Consider the following 15,187-nt stretch of genomic DNA (forward strand, 5'->3'; position numbering starts at 1 on the left):
CCAACTCACGCTCTGCACGAACTTGGAAAAGCTGCTCCACGCCAATTCTGATCTCTCGCACCTGGCTCCAATCGGTGGCCACCTGCACTTTGCGGGACGTTGCGCGGGGCGGCGCTCCCCCGAGTCCACACTGGCCTGTGGAGCCCAGGCGCGCGCCAGGGCGCGCGGGGCTCCCGGCATCCTCCCGTGCGGCGGGGCCCCGGAGCCTCCGGGCTGGCGGAATGGCCCGGGCGGGAGCAGGAAATAACCCCTGGAGACTTAGAGACCTCGGGAGGGCTCGCTGCGGAGATCGGCTCTAGAAAAGGTTCCGTGAGCACGCGGCGAGGAGCACGTGAGCGGCGCTGCTTCGCTATAAAAACCCCCGGCTCTGCTGGGCGTGGGGAGCAAACGGAGCGGCAGGACTCGCCACCTGCGCCAAGAGAAACGGTGACGGTGATATTCCCTCCAGGACGCCCGAGACGGTCCCGAGTTTCGGTGCTTCGATCCCTGGGAGTCCGGGCTCCGTGGTGCGTCTAACTTTGAGGAAGAATTCCCAGCACTTAGGCAAAAAAACGCGCAAACGCCGGGATGCGAGCGTTTTTGAAAATGCTCAGGGCTTGTTTGACCCTTAGTAGAGTTGGAGGAGGAGTAGCAGAAATCTCGGGCTAATTTCTTTCTGGTCGTCCACCGAAGAGGCAGCCAGGAGCGCCCGCGCTCGCCCTCAGAGAAGCCAGGGAGACCCTGGCAGCCCGAGGCCCCCCGCGCCAGAGCCGCCCTTAATTTAATTGAGTCGCGAGATATTCCTGTGCCCCGCGGGAGGCGGCTGGCTATAAACTCCGGACGCCTTTTGTAGATAAAGTTTGGTCCGCTCCACTTGCCCTCTCTGTCCGGGCCCCGTTGACTGCCCCCTCCTCTAGCGGCGGGCACGGGCGGGGACATGGCCATGGGCTCGGCTTCCTGGCGCAAAGAGGCGCCGCGCCCGTAGCCGCCGCCACGCTGACCTCCCGCTCTCGCCCGCTACTGCGCTGAGCCCTGACAACAAGCGAAGGCTGACGCCCAGAGGGGCAGGAGGCGGCGGTGAGAGGGGCCCGAGGGTCCGTATGGCCGCTCTCCGCCTGCCGTTGGTGTGCGCCACGGAGCTCGCCCGCGTCGCCTCGGGCTCGGAGCGGCTCTGAGCCGCGCCGCCTGCGGGGATCGACCTAGCTGTTCCGCGGAGCCGCGGGCAGGAACCCGAGAAGCAGGAGTCGGTGGCTCTTCCTCCCTGAAGGCAATGTGGCCGGCCGGCGCGGGCACCAAGCTGCCCTGTCCCCGGGACTCTGCGCTCCGGCGGGCGGCTTTCTCTGGGAACCTCACCGCCCTGCCTTCTCACCTGATGCCAGCCGGCCGCAGCGTCCGGGTCTTCATCAGCGCCAACCCTGAAGGTAAGTCCTTTGCTTGCGCTTGTCCGCCTGTCCTTCTATCCGTCTACGCGGCGGAGCCAGAGAGTGCTATGGCACAGCCGGGCGCGCCGGGCGTCCCCGGCGCTCCCTTTCTCTAGCTAATACCGAGGCTGTCCTGAGCGCTCGGGACTTTAATTTGAATCACTTTTCTTCTTCCCTCGCTCGTTCCTTCTGCCTGCTGACTTCCTCTGGGACACCCGTTTCTCGTCCCCTGGGTTCTTTTCCCTTGGTCTAAGAAATGTCCGAGGTATTCACAGACGCTTCTGGACGCTTCCTGCCACTCCCCACCCCCACCCCGTTTTTCTTTCCTTTAGCGGTTTCTTTTCCGAGGTTACCGTGAAACGCAAATAATACGTCCTCTCGCTCTCGGCTCCGCGGCAGATTCCTGAAAGGGGGCTCCCTCCTCTGCCACTTGTTCAGGCCGAGGCGAAGTGAGAGCATGGGGTTCCCCGAGGCTTGCCTCTTGCCGGTGTGCTAGTGGGACCCTTTGTCTTGGGGATCTAAGGAGACCCTTGTGAACCCAAGATCCGCAGAGATCGAGGGGAAACGCGCTGTGCGGTCCCGAAACAGGCTGACGCTGGTTTCCAGGTGGAGCGTTCAGGATGAGTTCATCTCTACAGTTGGGTCTTGGGCTAGATCGCCCCGGTCTAGAACTTGGCCTTCTCAGTCGTGTTCCAGCTAAAGGCTGGGGCCCTGGTAGCTGCTAAATGAAAACTTGTTGATTTATTACATTCACAAACCACAGTGGCTGAGCTCCAGGTGGTCAGTTTTTCTCTCCTCACTGCCTATCAATTCCCAGTCCTGAACGTTAACTTTCATTCCCAGTAAGTGAACAAAAAGTAGGATGCATTTGACTTGGCTTGGATAAAACTGTAAGAGTTGCTCTTTCCCAGAAAAATAAATGTTTGGCCCTAAGATGAGTTTATAGGAGACTGAAATAGGCGTGTGAGATGGGAAACTTGCTACACTCTAACAAGCCTTGGTTCTGACAAAGAAGTAAAGGAAAAAAAAAGAAAGTTAACAGTCATATGGATAGAATCATCATTGCAAAACCCAAGGTTCTGGTTGCCTGTAAAAAGCATTCAGAGGACCTATAAAAAATAGCTTTCTAAAAAAATTACTGTTTCATAAAACGCTAGCAGAAATTTCAGGTACTGTTCACCTTAAGACGCCGGGATTGGGAAAAGAATCAAATAGATAACCCACAGTGATTAGTATTAGAAGGGCTGTACACTTTTGAGGGAGGGTATGACTGTCCTTTTATCAGTTTACAACTCGGTTTCACAGCACTTAGTAATTAAGGAGGCTTTTTTAAAGCTGCAGTACATTCTTTAAAATTCCTTTCATCTGAACTATGTCTTACAGGATTTTTTACTTAAATCTGGATAAAGAAAACGGTGGGGCTGTGCAGCACGTTGAAGGACCTAAGGAAGTTTGCAACTTAAGTTTTCGGTGTTGTTTTTAAAAATATTGATAAAACAGCAGTATTTGAGAGAATTTAATTTTCCTGAGCTTAAAAAAAAACCTCATAAGAAGTGTTAAGTGTGCCGACGTAAAACCAGTTAAGTAACGCTTTTCTTTAAAGAAGTTGTTTTTAAATACAGTGAAAAGTCTGCTAATATCATTAGTAGTTTATTTTTCTTTACATTTGTAATTTCTAGGATAAAAATCAGCGATAATGGATTTATATCAAGTTAGCTTAATATTGAATTAATATTCAAGATTAGTGTCATTTTTCTTAAGCCAGTACATGTGATTCTATAAGTTTTCCTGTTTCTTGAAATACAGTAGAAGCTTCAGCGTGTATTAACATTAGGACAGCAGACAAGAGAGGGGGTGAATCATGCCTTCTGGTCACTGAGCTGGGCAGCTTGCACATTGATCTTAAAAGCCCAGAAATGTGACTCTTACCTGAGGAATTGCAATAGGGGCAGGACTTCAACTTTTATCCCAAATGGAGAGCCGAGGGTATATTAAATAGAAAAGACAGAGAGAGGTTTTGTTTTTTTTTTAACAGCCCGAACATGAAGCTTTGCGATCTCCGTAAATGCTCTGTCAGAGACAGCACTTTACCACCAGGTCTTTATGGATATGACTCAGGAAGCAAATGGTTGTGTTTTGGTGCGATCCCATATTAGATTGTTGGCCAATACTCAAGAGCCTCTCCACTGTCAAATTAAGACAAAGAATTGTATCTCATGCTTTTCTTTACAAGCGGGAATCCAGTTTATGCTCTAAATAAAAGCTTCTCTGTGTTGAACTCCTAGCAGTACTTTTAAGAATCCAGGAAGGATCTCCCTTAGATTGCTTTACAAAGCTTGTATGAAATTTCCCGATCAGTAATTAAGATAATACATGTTTTAAGAACACTGGTTAGCTCAGTCAGTAGTTCGGTTTTCGTTCTCAAACCCTGTGAGGATGGTGGACCAGAGGGTGTTCTCCCTATTTTACAGAGGAGAAGACTGAGGCACCAGGTTAAGCTAGTTGCCTGAACTCATCTAGCAGAATGAAACAAGCTGGAGCCTGCAGGGGCCTCAAAACATCTCTCTCGGTACTTAGGTCCATGCCTGATTTCTGTAAATGTCTTACACCCATATGGTCAAGAAAATCAGCTGGCTGTAGTCAACAATGCTGGCCTTCCTCTTGAAGCCTGACAGCCACAAGAAGCTGAGTAGCAGGAAGGAACCATAGCTGCCCTGACCCACTTTACCCCCATGAAAAGGTAGCCATAGGAGCATTCAAGGAAATGGCAGGATTTTCTGAACTCTAAAGCACACATTCCTATTCAAAAGTATATCTGCATCAGACCTGTCCCCACTGTGTGAATAGACACTCTAGAAGAACCAGTGTGGGAGAGGAGTAACTAACTGTCCCCCATTCTCTTGCGTGGACGGACCTTGGACTTCATCTAGTCCCACCTCCCACCAATGTAGCAGTTCCATCTGTGGCATCTTTATTAATCCTTGGAATTTTTCCAGTCATTTAACCCTGTCTCTCTGCCAGAATGGCACTTATACCTCCTTGGAACAGTGGTTCTAAAGCACATATAAATTTCTCCACTGTGATTATAGCCTGAATTGAATTGTCTGTGAATATGCAGAGGAGAGGAGCCTGCACAGCTCTCTCCCTGTGACAGAAGTTGGAGGGGCCTGTTAAATAATATTCCTCTTCTGTGCTTCATTTCTTACCCAAGGCTCCTTTTCTTATAAGGGCACATCTCATACTGGGGACTCTACTTTCATCATCTCATCTAAACCTGATTGCCTCCCAAAGGCCCCACCTCCAAATATGATCACGTTGGGAGTTAGGGCTTCAACATATGAACTGGGGGGGGGGGCAAGCACTCAATCCATAACGTTCAGCCCCTGACCCTCCCTCAAAATTCATGTCCTCCTGCCATGCCAAATATGTTTATTGCATCCCAACAACTGCAAAAGCCTTGTCTTGTTGTAGTATCAACTCTAAAGTCTGAAGCCCAAAGTCTCACCTAAATAATATGTGGGTGAGACTCCAGATAGGACTCATCCTGAAGCAAAATTCCCCTCCAGCTGTGAAGCTGTTAGATGAGTTATAGGCTTCCGAAATACCCTGAAGGGACAGGTGTAGGATAAAGTTTTTCATTCCGAAAGGAATGAGAAAACTAGGAAAATTGGAAGGAAGGAAAGGATGTAAGGGTTCCAAGCAAATCCGGAACCTGACAAGGCAAATGCCGTTAGGTTTTAAGGCTCTAGGATAATCCTTTTTGATGTGATGCTTTGCCTTCTGGACCTGCTGGGGCGACAGTCTCACCTTTATGGCTCTGCCGGGAGAGAATCACCCACCCAGGCTCCAGGAGGCCCTGCCCCCAAGTCTTTAGGCAGAGGCCACCTCCCCTGTTGAAGCCCAGGTGATGCCTCTCCCAACTTTGAAACCAAGGAGGCAGCCCTGATGACCTCTGAATCTTTGGGGTCATTCTTCCTTTGTCTTCAAGAAGAACACATGTTCACAGGCAGTAGCCCTGTGTTTCCAGTCCTGTAGGGCCTAAGAGGTCTGACAGCCTTCCTTTCTGTCAACCTGTCTCCTCCAGTTCACACTGGCCGTGTTTCTGCTGGGCGGGGGGAGGGAGGGGTAGGGGGGGGATGGTCCATGCTTCACACATATACTCATTTCTTTACCAAATGGTTGTGTGACCACACCCTTACTGTTCTTTTCAGAACAAACCTCCACATGCTTTTTGCAATATGGGTAGGCAGAGAGCTTTCAAGATCATCAAGTTCTGGTTCCTTTTTGCTTAACAGTTATTACTTCAATTCATCTCTGTTTCTCATTTTACTATAAACAGTTAGGAGAAACCAAGCCAATCCTGCAATACTTTCTTAGAAATCTCCCCAGCTGAACATCCAGTTTCATTGGTTCTAAATTCTACCTTCCACAAAACACTGTTCAGCCAGTTCTTTGCTACTTTAGAAGTCACTTTTTCTCCATTGTCCAATAACATGTTTCTCATTTCTGAGAGTCACCAGAAGACCTTTGTCGTCGATAGTCTGGTCGTGATTGTTTATTCTCTGAGAAGCCATCCCTCCAGCTCTCCTCTTTCTGCGCTCTTACCAGAGTCTCCCTTAACAGTCCCTTCATGGCATTCTTGGCTTTTTCTAGCACGCACCTCAAAACTCTTCTAGCCTCTACCCAGTTCCAGAGCTGTTTCTACATTCTTAGATATTTGTTAGAGCAGCACCCCACTTCTTGGTACCAAAATCCGTCTTAATTTCCTAGGGTTGCCATAACAAATTACCATAGATTGGGCTTTAAACAACAGAAATCTATAGTCTTATGATTCTGGAGTCTAGAGCCTGAAATCAAGGTGTTAGCAGGGCTGTGCTCCCACTGAAGGCTCTAGGGAAGAAACTTTCTCTGCCTCTTCCTACTTTGATGCCAGTCCTTGATGTCTGTGGGCTTGTGGCTTTATCACTCCAGTCTCTGCCTCATCCTCGTATGGGGGAGAGAGAACTCTTGTGTCTCTTCTTCTAAGGACAGTAGTCCCATCATGGGACCCTACCCTCATGACCTCATCTAAACCATTATCTCCCAAAGGCTTCACTCCAAAATACCATCACATTGAGGGGGTTAGGACTTCAACATGTGAATTTGGGGGGATACAGTCCTTCAGTCCATAATAGGTAAAGTCTAAACCTGAAAAAAGACCAAATATTACCTTTATAACTAATAAAAGCTGAAGCAGGCCAGTACTCCTTATCTGTCATCCTGTGAGCCAGATGCGATTTGGCAATTCCACATTTTTTTAGATTTAGGGGCAACATGGTGCATATGTTGTTTATTATTATTAATATCTGATAACCAGATATGAATATGTTTTACGAGAAAACGTGACTAAGTGCTGTACTGTAGAACTTTCTGCAATGCTGAGGGTCTTTATCTGCATTATTCTATGTGAGAGCTCTATTTACATATGGCTGTTGAGCTTTTGAAATGTATCTAGTATGACTAAGAATTTGAATTTTTTTTTTTTTTTTGCTGTACTCGGGCCTCTCACTGTTGTGGCCTCTCCCGTTGCGGAGCACAGGCTCCGGACACGCAGGACCAGCGGCCATGGCTCACGGGCCCAGCCGCTTCGTGACATGTGGGATCTTCCCGGATCGGGGCACGAGCCCGTGTCCCCAGCATCGGCAGGCGGACTCTCAACCACTGTGCCACCAGGGAAGCCCAGAATTTGAATTTTTAATACTTCATAGTAATTGACTTAAATAGACTCATGTGATTATTGGCTGTTGTATTGGACACATAGCTCTAAGTGGGGTAATAAGGACTGTAAGTGGCGTCATGTCCATCAAGGTCAGGTTTTGCCACCATCGACTGAGGTCACTTCAGGTTTTGCTGCCAGATGAATTAGGGGAAAAATTTGTTTTCAACACTGGGGGATTTTGTAATTGCAGGTAAGGGCTGTGGCTCTTTACTGGGGAATGTGGCTTTTAACTTGAGGCAAGTGGGTTTCCCAGTACTGAACCTCAGAATTGCACAGACTTACCCTCCCCATCACTATCAGCAGTGGACAAAGTCCAGACCCCTCCCCATGGACAGAGTTGAGCCCTCTAGACTGTAAGATACAGAAGAGCTGAGAAGAATGACAGGTTTACTTACAAGAGAGAAAGAAGGGGCTGGGCTGTTTGTGCTCAGATTTTCCTTCCAAATGCATCCATCAGATAAAGACACTTGTCCCCTGAGGAATAAGTGCTGGCCCTGTCCATGGCTACTAGTAGATCCCTCTGTGTGTCAGGAGACATCTGGAGTGGAGAGAAAGATACCTCCAATGCCTCTTTTGTTTGTTTCCCATCCCCCCACCCTCCCACACACACAGATTTATGTGCTGGTCATCTTTGAAGATTGTGCACTTTTGTCTACAATGTTAATGATTGGATGCTGAGTCCATTCCCACTTAGACTTTTTACTTTACTCGTCTTTGCATCTTCCCTGACTCTTCTCCATTCCTTTGGAGTCTTGGTAGGAAAGCTTATTCTCCAATTGGCAGAAGCCGCAGTAACAAGAGAGAGATAATCCCTGCATTTGCTGCATCCAATGGCCATTGGCTTTAGCTTGTGTTCCCAGACAAGAGGCAGAACGATGTGCATCAAGAAATTCGCAAGAAACCTATGAATATTCTTTACCAGGGTTCTTCTTACCTTTCCTACAATGCTAATATCCACGCTCCTTATTTTTTCATTGGTTTTATGAGTCATTGGAAAAAATAGTTAAGCACAAGAAGCATATATATACTCTTCTGATGCTGCAAGAACATCTTTCAAAGTTGAGAGTCTTAAAGAAAAATATCGTGAACGGCTCTTTTTTGATAAATGCACACAGGACATTTATAATAAATGAATTATAAAATTTTAGTGGTTGAGTCTTCAAGTCCTTCAGCAAACATTATTCAGGCAGGAGAGAATACTAGATACAAATACAGACTTGAGAGCCAAACTAGCCAGGTTTGACGACTCCTCAGTCCACCGTGTAATGCAGTGATTTCTTAAGCAAGTTGTTTAACTTATTTGTTTTCAGTTTCATAATCTCTAAAAGAAGACAGTAGTACCTGCCTCACAGGGTTATTGAGTAGATTAAATAAGCTAATAGACGTAAAGCACTTAGAACAGTGCTGGACACTTATTAAACATTGTTTGCTATTATTATCCTTATTATCTTTATTAGTTTCCACTGTGATCCAGACACTGCAGGTATGGATATGCGATAGGAACAAGGCATTTCGTGCCCTCAAGGGAATGCCGTCTGTGAAGCTATCAGAACTCAGTAGTAAAAATAAAAGCCGTTCCAGATACTGTAGGAAACAAACAGTGTAAGGGTTGAAGGAGTGAAAGTCAGAGGCACCATTAGGCATTTAGGTCACATTGCCAAAGCTGTCACCCAGAGGGCAGGAAAAGGTAGAAGCCACTGCCAGGATCACAGTTGCCGCTGGGGACTCAGTAGCTGGCTGGCTTCTCCAAGCACACGCTGAACCCGAGTGTCAACCACAGCTGGTGGCAGAAGAACCTCCCTGGTTCCCCTTGCCCTCCAAATCTCACACAGATTGTCCATCTGGCAGAACGGGATTGCATTCGGACCCTGGCCACAAGTACGACTAGGACCCTCCAGGCTTCCAGCCCCTCCATCACAAGGGAGAGAATGAGAGAAGTGCTATCGGATGTTCAGCCCCAAGAAACAGTATCTGGCCCGGGGTGGGAGGGAAGGCATATTCACTCATTCGCTTATTCAACCACTAATAAGCGAATGAGTGAAGCACCCACTCCATATGGGTGCTGTTCTGTGCTTAGAATACAACAGTAACAAAACAGGCCGGGTCTCTGCCCTCACAGAGTTTACATGAATCATAAATTATATGTGATGGGCACTGAGCTAAAATATGAGCAGAGCATTAAAGAGACAATGAGGGTGAGTACGCCAGCTTGGGGCTGAGGATGTGGGGTTGGGAGGGCCCCCCCGAGGAAGGAGTGGAGAGCCAGGGTGTAGAAACTGTTCTCTACAGTAATGGAATATGAGGCAAAGAGATGGCGAGATCTCTACAGGGAATAGAGAGGGATAATCTTGATTATTCAACGAAGAGCTTTTATTCCTTTTGAATAAGAGTGGCGCTGGTGTCTTAAGGTGATGGTATCGTTTGTCCCTTGAAAGTGGCTCATTTAGAATGACATTTAAGAAAGCGTGACTTGGACCATATAGGTACTCTGTGTCCAAATAGATCGTGACTTTATGGTTTAATAAATCATCTACTGATCTTTAAAAATTCTTGTTACACCATAGCAATGGTGCATTTGCCATTTTAAAGGGCGTCTGCAAGTTTGTATTTTGTTTCAGTTGTCTGTTGCTGTGTATCAACTTGCCCCAAAATGCAGTGACTTAAACCAGTGATTTACTGGTTTACACATTTCTCACTCCTGTGTCTGGCTCCTCTGTGCTCCTCCATGAGGGCTCCCTCGCTCCAGCTTACTCTCATCATTCAGGATTCATTGTAGGGGATTGGCTTCCCCAGAGAAAGGAAGTGGAAGTTGCTGGGCCTCTTCAGGCCTGGACTCCGAAGTCCCAAAATGTCACTTTCCCTGCCCCTGCATCCTATCTATGTGAGTCATTAAGGTGAGCCTAGAGTCAAAGGGAGGGGAAGGAGACCCCACCTCGTGATGTGGGGTGAGGCATGTGCATGCAGGGAGGGGAGAATTTCATGGTGGCCAACTATGAAAGCTACTGAAAGTCCCAGTTATATTGTGTGGTTTCTTTGGCTTGGCTTTGTCATAATTAGATTAAATGAGATAACACATGAAAATGTAGTAAACTGATAGCCTGACACATAGCAAGTGCTCAACAAGTGTTACTAATCATAATAGTTGCTGTTGTGATGATGATGAGTTGTTGAGGCTTGACAGTGACTCCGTAAACTGTACCCTTCTAGATCCCCCCAAATTCTGAACTGAGGGGAAAAAAGACCAAAGAGTTTGCAGATAGGAGATCAAATTATCACCACTTTTGCTGACAAAGGTAACACCAGAGGATGCTTTTGTGCTTCCTAGCACTAAACATCGGAATGAGACAGTCTTCTGCCCCCACACTGGCAGTGGGGCTGGGGAGGGTGAGGGACGGAGGGTCTGCTTCATAGAACAGGAGTCTGGAGCGGGGAGCACAGCCACGCTCTCTGTGGACAGACGGGTCACTTCCCCAGGGAGAGGGGTGAGCAGGTGGGTGGAGATTGCCTGGTTTATTCTTCCTACATTTTCCAGTCAAACAAGTCACGCTTTAACTTCCCACCCGATTCTAGAGAGGGTAAGCGGGGCAGTAAAGAGAGTCCAGGAGTCTTCTGCTCCAGAAGGGCTTCTCTGCCCTAGCACGAATATTCACTTATTTTGATTTTAACATTTGTACACGGTGGAAGCCTTCGGTTACCCAGGATCATTTAAATCAGATCATCTAGTTTGACATACCCCAAATTATATCCCAGTGAAATATCTTAATACAAAGAAGAGGAGACAGTGAGCTATAGGGTGTTACATACCTTATATAGAAAAGCAGAAATTACATGCAAATATCCATATCAGAATACTTTTGTAAGATAAGTGCTTAGCAGGGCTTTGGGAAAAGTCACTTTATCTCTCTAGAAATAATTTGTTTTAAACCACTAAGTTTTGGGGTACATTGGTACGCTGCAATAGACAACTAAAAAGTACAAACTCACAAACACCTTTTAAGATGGTGAATGATAGAATTCCTACAGAGTAACAGACGCTCATCTACAAAGCAGTCGAGTTTGATAAAGTAAGCGGACAGTTCTTTTCAACTCAGGAAATTCTTTTAAGTCTCGTTCTTAATGATCGTGTGATTTAAATAAAAGTAAAACTTGTAGTAGATGGCTCACAAGGATTCATAGGTGCTGAGTTATGTACAATCTAAAAGAAAATGATATTAACTTAAAGATTCCTTTGTATAACTTCTTCAGAGCTTCAGTTTCCATCATATTTTTTGCTGTAATTAAACAGAATTCATTCTACAAATTAACATATGTTGGCTGTTGTATAATTAGAAAAAGATTTGTGTGATACTAAGTTACTGAAAGGTTAAAAAACTGCAGCTTTGGATGCAATTCAAAGGGAATAATACCCACTTCCAATTAAATACTTCCTTGAAATCTCATTTTCAATCCAGAATATTTCAAAGACTTTGACATGCGGGTACACGCAAAACAGAGAGCAAAGCCTAGATGTCAGGTGCCTTATTCCAAGAGTGATTGCAGAATCTAACTCAGAAATGAAATCACAAAATTGAAAGGGTATCCTTCATAATGCTGAATCTGATCCATTATGTATAGTATCATTCAGAGAGATTCTTGCCCCTGAATATATTTTCTTTAGATTTTATTCTAAGCATCAGCTGCACTATTGGTTAGATAGGCATTGTACAAACCAAACTCCTAACTGATTGGTGTGGAGAGTTACAAAGGAAGTAAGAGACACATGCTGCTGCCTTTATTTTTTAGACTCATCCATCTAGGAGGCAGGATCAGCACAGCTGCCAAAAATATCAGTGCAAACACTGGCTGTGAGAGGGACGTTTGTGTGCAAAGGTCAATTGGAATAATTGGAATCAAACTGTCATATCTGATATCCCAGTCAGGCATGAACTGGTCAAGTTTTGTTAAAAGGGAAAGACCAAGATGTATCGAATCTAAGAAAGAGCCCTCTCTACTGTAGTGGAGTGGCCAGCCGGGAAACTGGTCCAGCTGCAGGTGATGAGAAGCAGTCTCTCTGCTGAGACCACTGAAAAGAAGGCATGAAAATAAAAGCTCCCTCTTAAGCCCAGGGTCATTCTCTTCGGAAGCCCAAATAATCTATGTAGAGAATCCACTGTAATAACAGTAAAACGAATATGCAGGAAAAGTGTAAAAAGATCCAGACCTTCCCACCTCTGAGAAGCTACCATTGGTAGGTATGTTTATGCAAACTTGTGGGGGATGATTGCATTCATAAAATAGGAATTTCACAATTTAATGAAATCACTCCGAACTAGTAAATCTTATAAATTGGGAGGCTTTTGTCACGTGGCCCCCAAATTTTTTGGCACTCCTCCCTTTGACAGGTGGAATCTATGACGTCTTTCCTTGAATCTGGGCTCTCTGGTTTTGGCCAATAGGATACAGAAGAAATGGCTGGGCCAGGCTTTTAGGAGTTGGTCACTTCATTTTCTATCTTTGAAACACTTGTTCCTTAGACCCCAGCCACCCTTGAAAAGATCCCTTAAGAGAAGTGAGCGGTAGCACCCCCGCCCACCCCCAGCAGAGTCCTCCCGGCAGACCAGTGGTATATGGAGCAGAAACCCCCTCCCCACCAAGCCCCGCCCAAATTGCAGATCCAAGAGAAAAATGAGTGAGGATTGTTTTAATTTGTTATGCAGTAATAGATAAGTAAAAGGCATACAATGAAACAAATGCACTATAGTGTGGACTGGCTAAGGTGAAAGAATTTGGGGGGGCACATCTGGATTTGCATCCAGAGATTTGTTATAATCTTGGTAAAGCATTTAATTTCCTCAAGTTTCACTGCCCCTCAAACTGCTGAATGTTGAGCATAATATTGGGTTGACCAAAAAGTTCGTTTGGTTTTTTGCATAACACCTCACGGAATAATAACAATGGTAACTACCTTACAGGGCTAGCATGAGAAATATATAAATAAGCACCTAGGACAATGCCTGAAAGATAGGGAGGGCTTAAACATTCTAGATCAGAATTTGCTAAAAGACTTAGGCGATACAGAAAAGAAGAGGTATAAGTTTACAAGGGAATGAGAATTACTTGAATAACTGCTCTTTTGTAAATTGTGACATGAAATGGGTCATTGTTCCTAAATTATGCCACCTATATAATCATGTAAGCTTTTAGCTAGAAGGGACTATGTAAAACAGTATATTTTTTAAATGTTGGTTTAACACATAAATTCAGCCCAAATTATGAGGCGTTAAGTTAATAAGTTACATCTTTAAATAAAAGAGCAGCCACACCTTATAACTTACTTTCAAAAAAGTTATCTGGAAAAAGAAACCTCTTTTGAAACCATACGTAGCAAGCAGATTTCAATAAAATGACATTCAAAGAGAATAAAAAGTTAGCACTTTCTCCTTTTAATGTAAGATGTACTAAAATCTTACACTAAAAACGTTTCTTTCACACATAGAGTCCCTCTAATGTTGCTTTAAATCTACATGAAGGTTCATAGGTCATTTTTTTAACTCCTGTTAATCTTTTAGGCCTTGATGCACAGTCTGCTTCGCCGCAGATGTTCCAAAGAGCATGTTGTGGCCACATTTACGTGGGAAGGACCACTCTTGTTAAAAAAAAAAAAAAAAAAATGAGCAGCCATCTTTATCTAGGAAGGATTTCAATACAAATCTCATGTATGATGGAAAACTGTCTCATTCCAAGTGGCTGCTATGGTAGAATGCCCCAACCCTTGTGTAAGTTGATCATTCTTGTGTGCCTGTAAGTGTTACTGTAAGCCTGAATTATATTGAGGAAATAACATAGGCATATTCCTGTTGAAGTTTGGGGTGGAAGCGAGTACAGAGGAGGCATGAAGAGAAGGGAGGAGATGGAGCTCTTGGGTGAACCAGTGCATAAACACAGCCAGTGGTAGATGGATGTTAACTGGAATCTGGAAAGGGTTAATTCAGCTGTTCACTAATTCTGCCCTATAAATCTCAGAGTAGCATGGAGTTGAGGGAGAAGGCCCTGGCATCTAAGAATTTTGAAACAGAAACAATTTTTGCTTTCGAACTTTGAGTTTGGTACTCCTTGGAAAGAGCTAGGTACTTCGGCAGTCTAGTCCCTCTTGGGGCAGGCAGCCAGAATGCTGAGCATCCGCAGGGTGGAGGGAAACCAGGAGCCTGCCATCCTGGAGGTACCTTGTATGATTATTTAAAAAAGAAAGGAAATCGAGGGGTTAGCCAAATGCTTTGGTACTTTCACCAAGATTTTTAAGTATTTGAAACTCACTCTTTGGATTCAGTACTTATTTTCTAATCTTTTCTTTTTGTTGTTCCTTACCATTTTCCTTTTGGAAACTTACGATCTATCTCAACTGTGTCAAAAAGAAAAAAAAAGTTTCACTTTTGCTGATAGGATAGGAGCAGAGCAGACCCATGCTCTGCAGGCGGGTCTAGTGGGTGTATAAGCGGGAGGGAGGGGTCCCTTTTTACACTCTGCTGCCCTCAAAATGTGTAAGTAAGTTGCCTCTCTGCCAGCACCTGCTCATGGGGGCAGGGCAGTACAGGTTTCTAGGCCAGGAATTTCATTCGATACCACGGCATCCAAGAATCACAACATTAGCATCCTAGATTCAGTACTGCCAAATGTTTACCTGTTGTAAACATTTGGGGCAGGGTCTAGAATGTCAATCTTCCTTTTCTGTCAGAACAAAAAACATCTATATTGTATCAGTATATCTTACGGAGTTCTGAGGACTAAATTCTAATGTCATATACACACAGTGAGCTCTACATAGAAACAAAGCGTTCTTCTTTTCTTAAAACTCTTCCAAATACATGAATCTTAAACTGACTCTAAGCCAATATTAAGTAATTAGGTTCCAGTAAAATAATTAATATTGAGTACTCACACAGAGTAGGCGCTCAAGAAAGACTTGTTGAATTCAAAGTCATATTAAGAGAGATGAAAGTGGAAAGGAGGTGGGGACAGTCTACCCACAGATCCAGCCTTCCCAGGCATTCCT

At 45.1% G+C, this 15,187-nt stretch overlaps 1 protein-coding gene across 1 annotated transcript in view; it reads left to right on the top strand.

The window, feature by feature from the left end:
- Positions 1–1,249: 1,249 nt before the first annotated feature.
- The window catches only part of NWD2 (NACHT and WD repeat domain containing 2), a 202,674-nt gene continuing 188,736 nt past the window's right edge, over positions 1,250–15,187 (top strand). Inside the window, exon 1 of the mRNA XM_007449400.1 lies at positions 1,250–1,400. Within this exon, the coding sequence (XP_007449462.1) occupies positions 1,250–1,400 (151 nt within the window). The remainder of the gene's footprint in view (positions 1,401–15,187) is intronic.

This window comes from Lipotes vexillifer, unplaced genomic scaffold (genome assembly GCF_000442215.2).
Source record: "Lipotes vexillifer unplaced genomic scaffold, Lipotes_vexillifer_v1.1 scaffold153, whole genome shotgun sequence".
NCBI classification, from domain to species: Eukaryota; Metazoa; Chordata; class Mammalia; order Artiodactyla; family Lipotidae; genus Lipotes; species Lipotes vexillifer.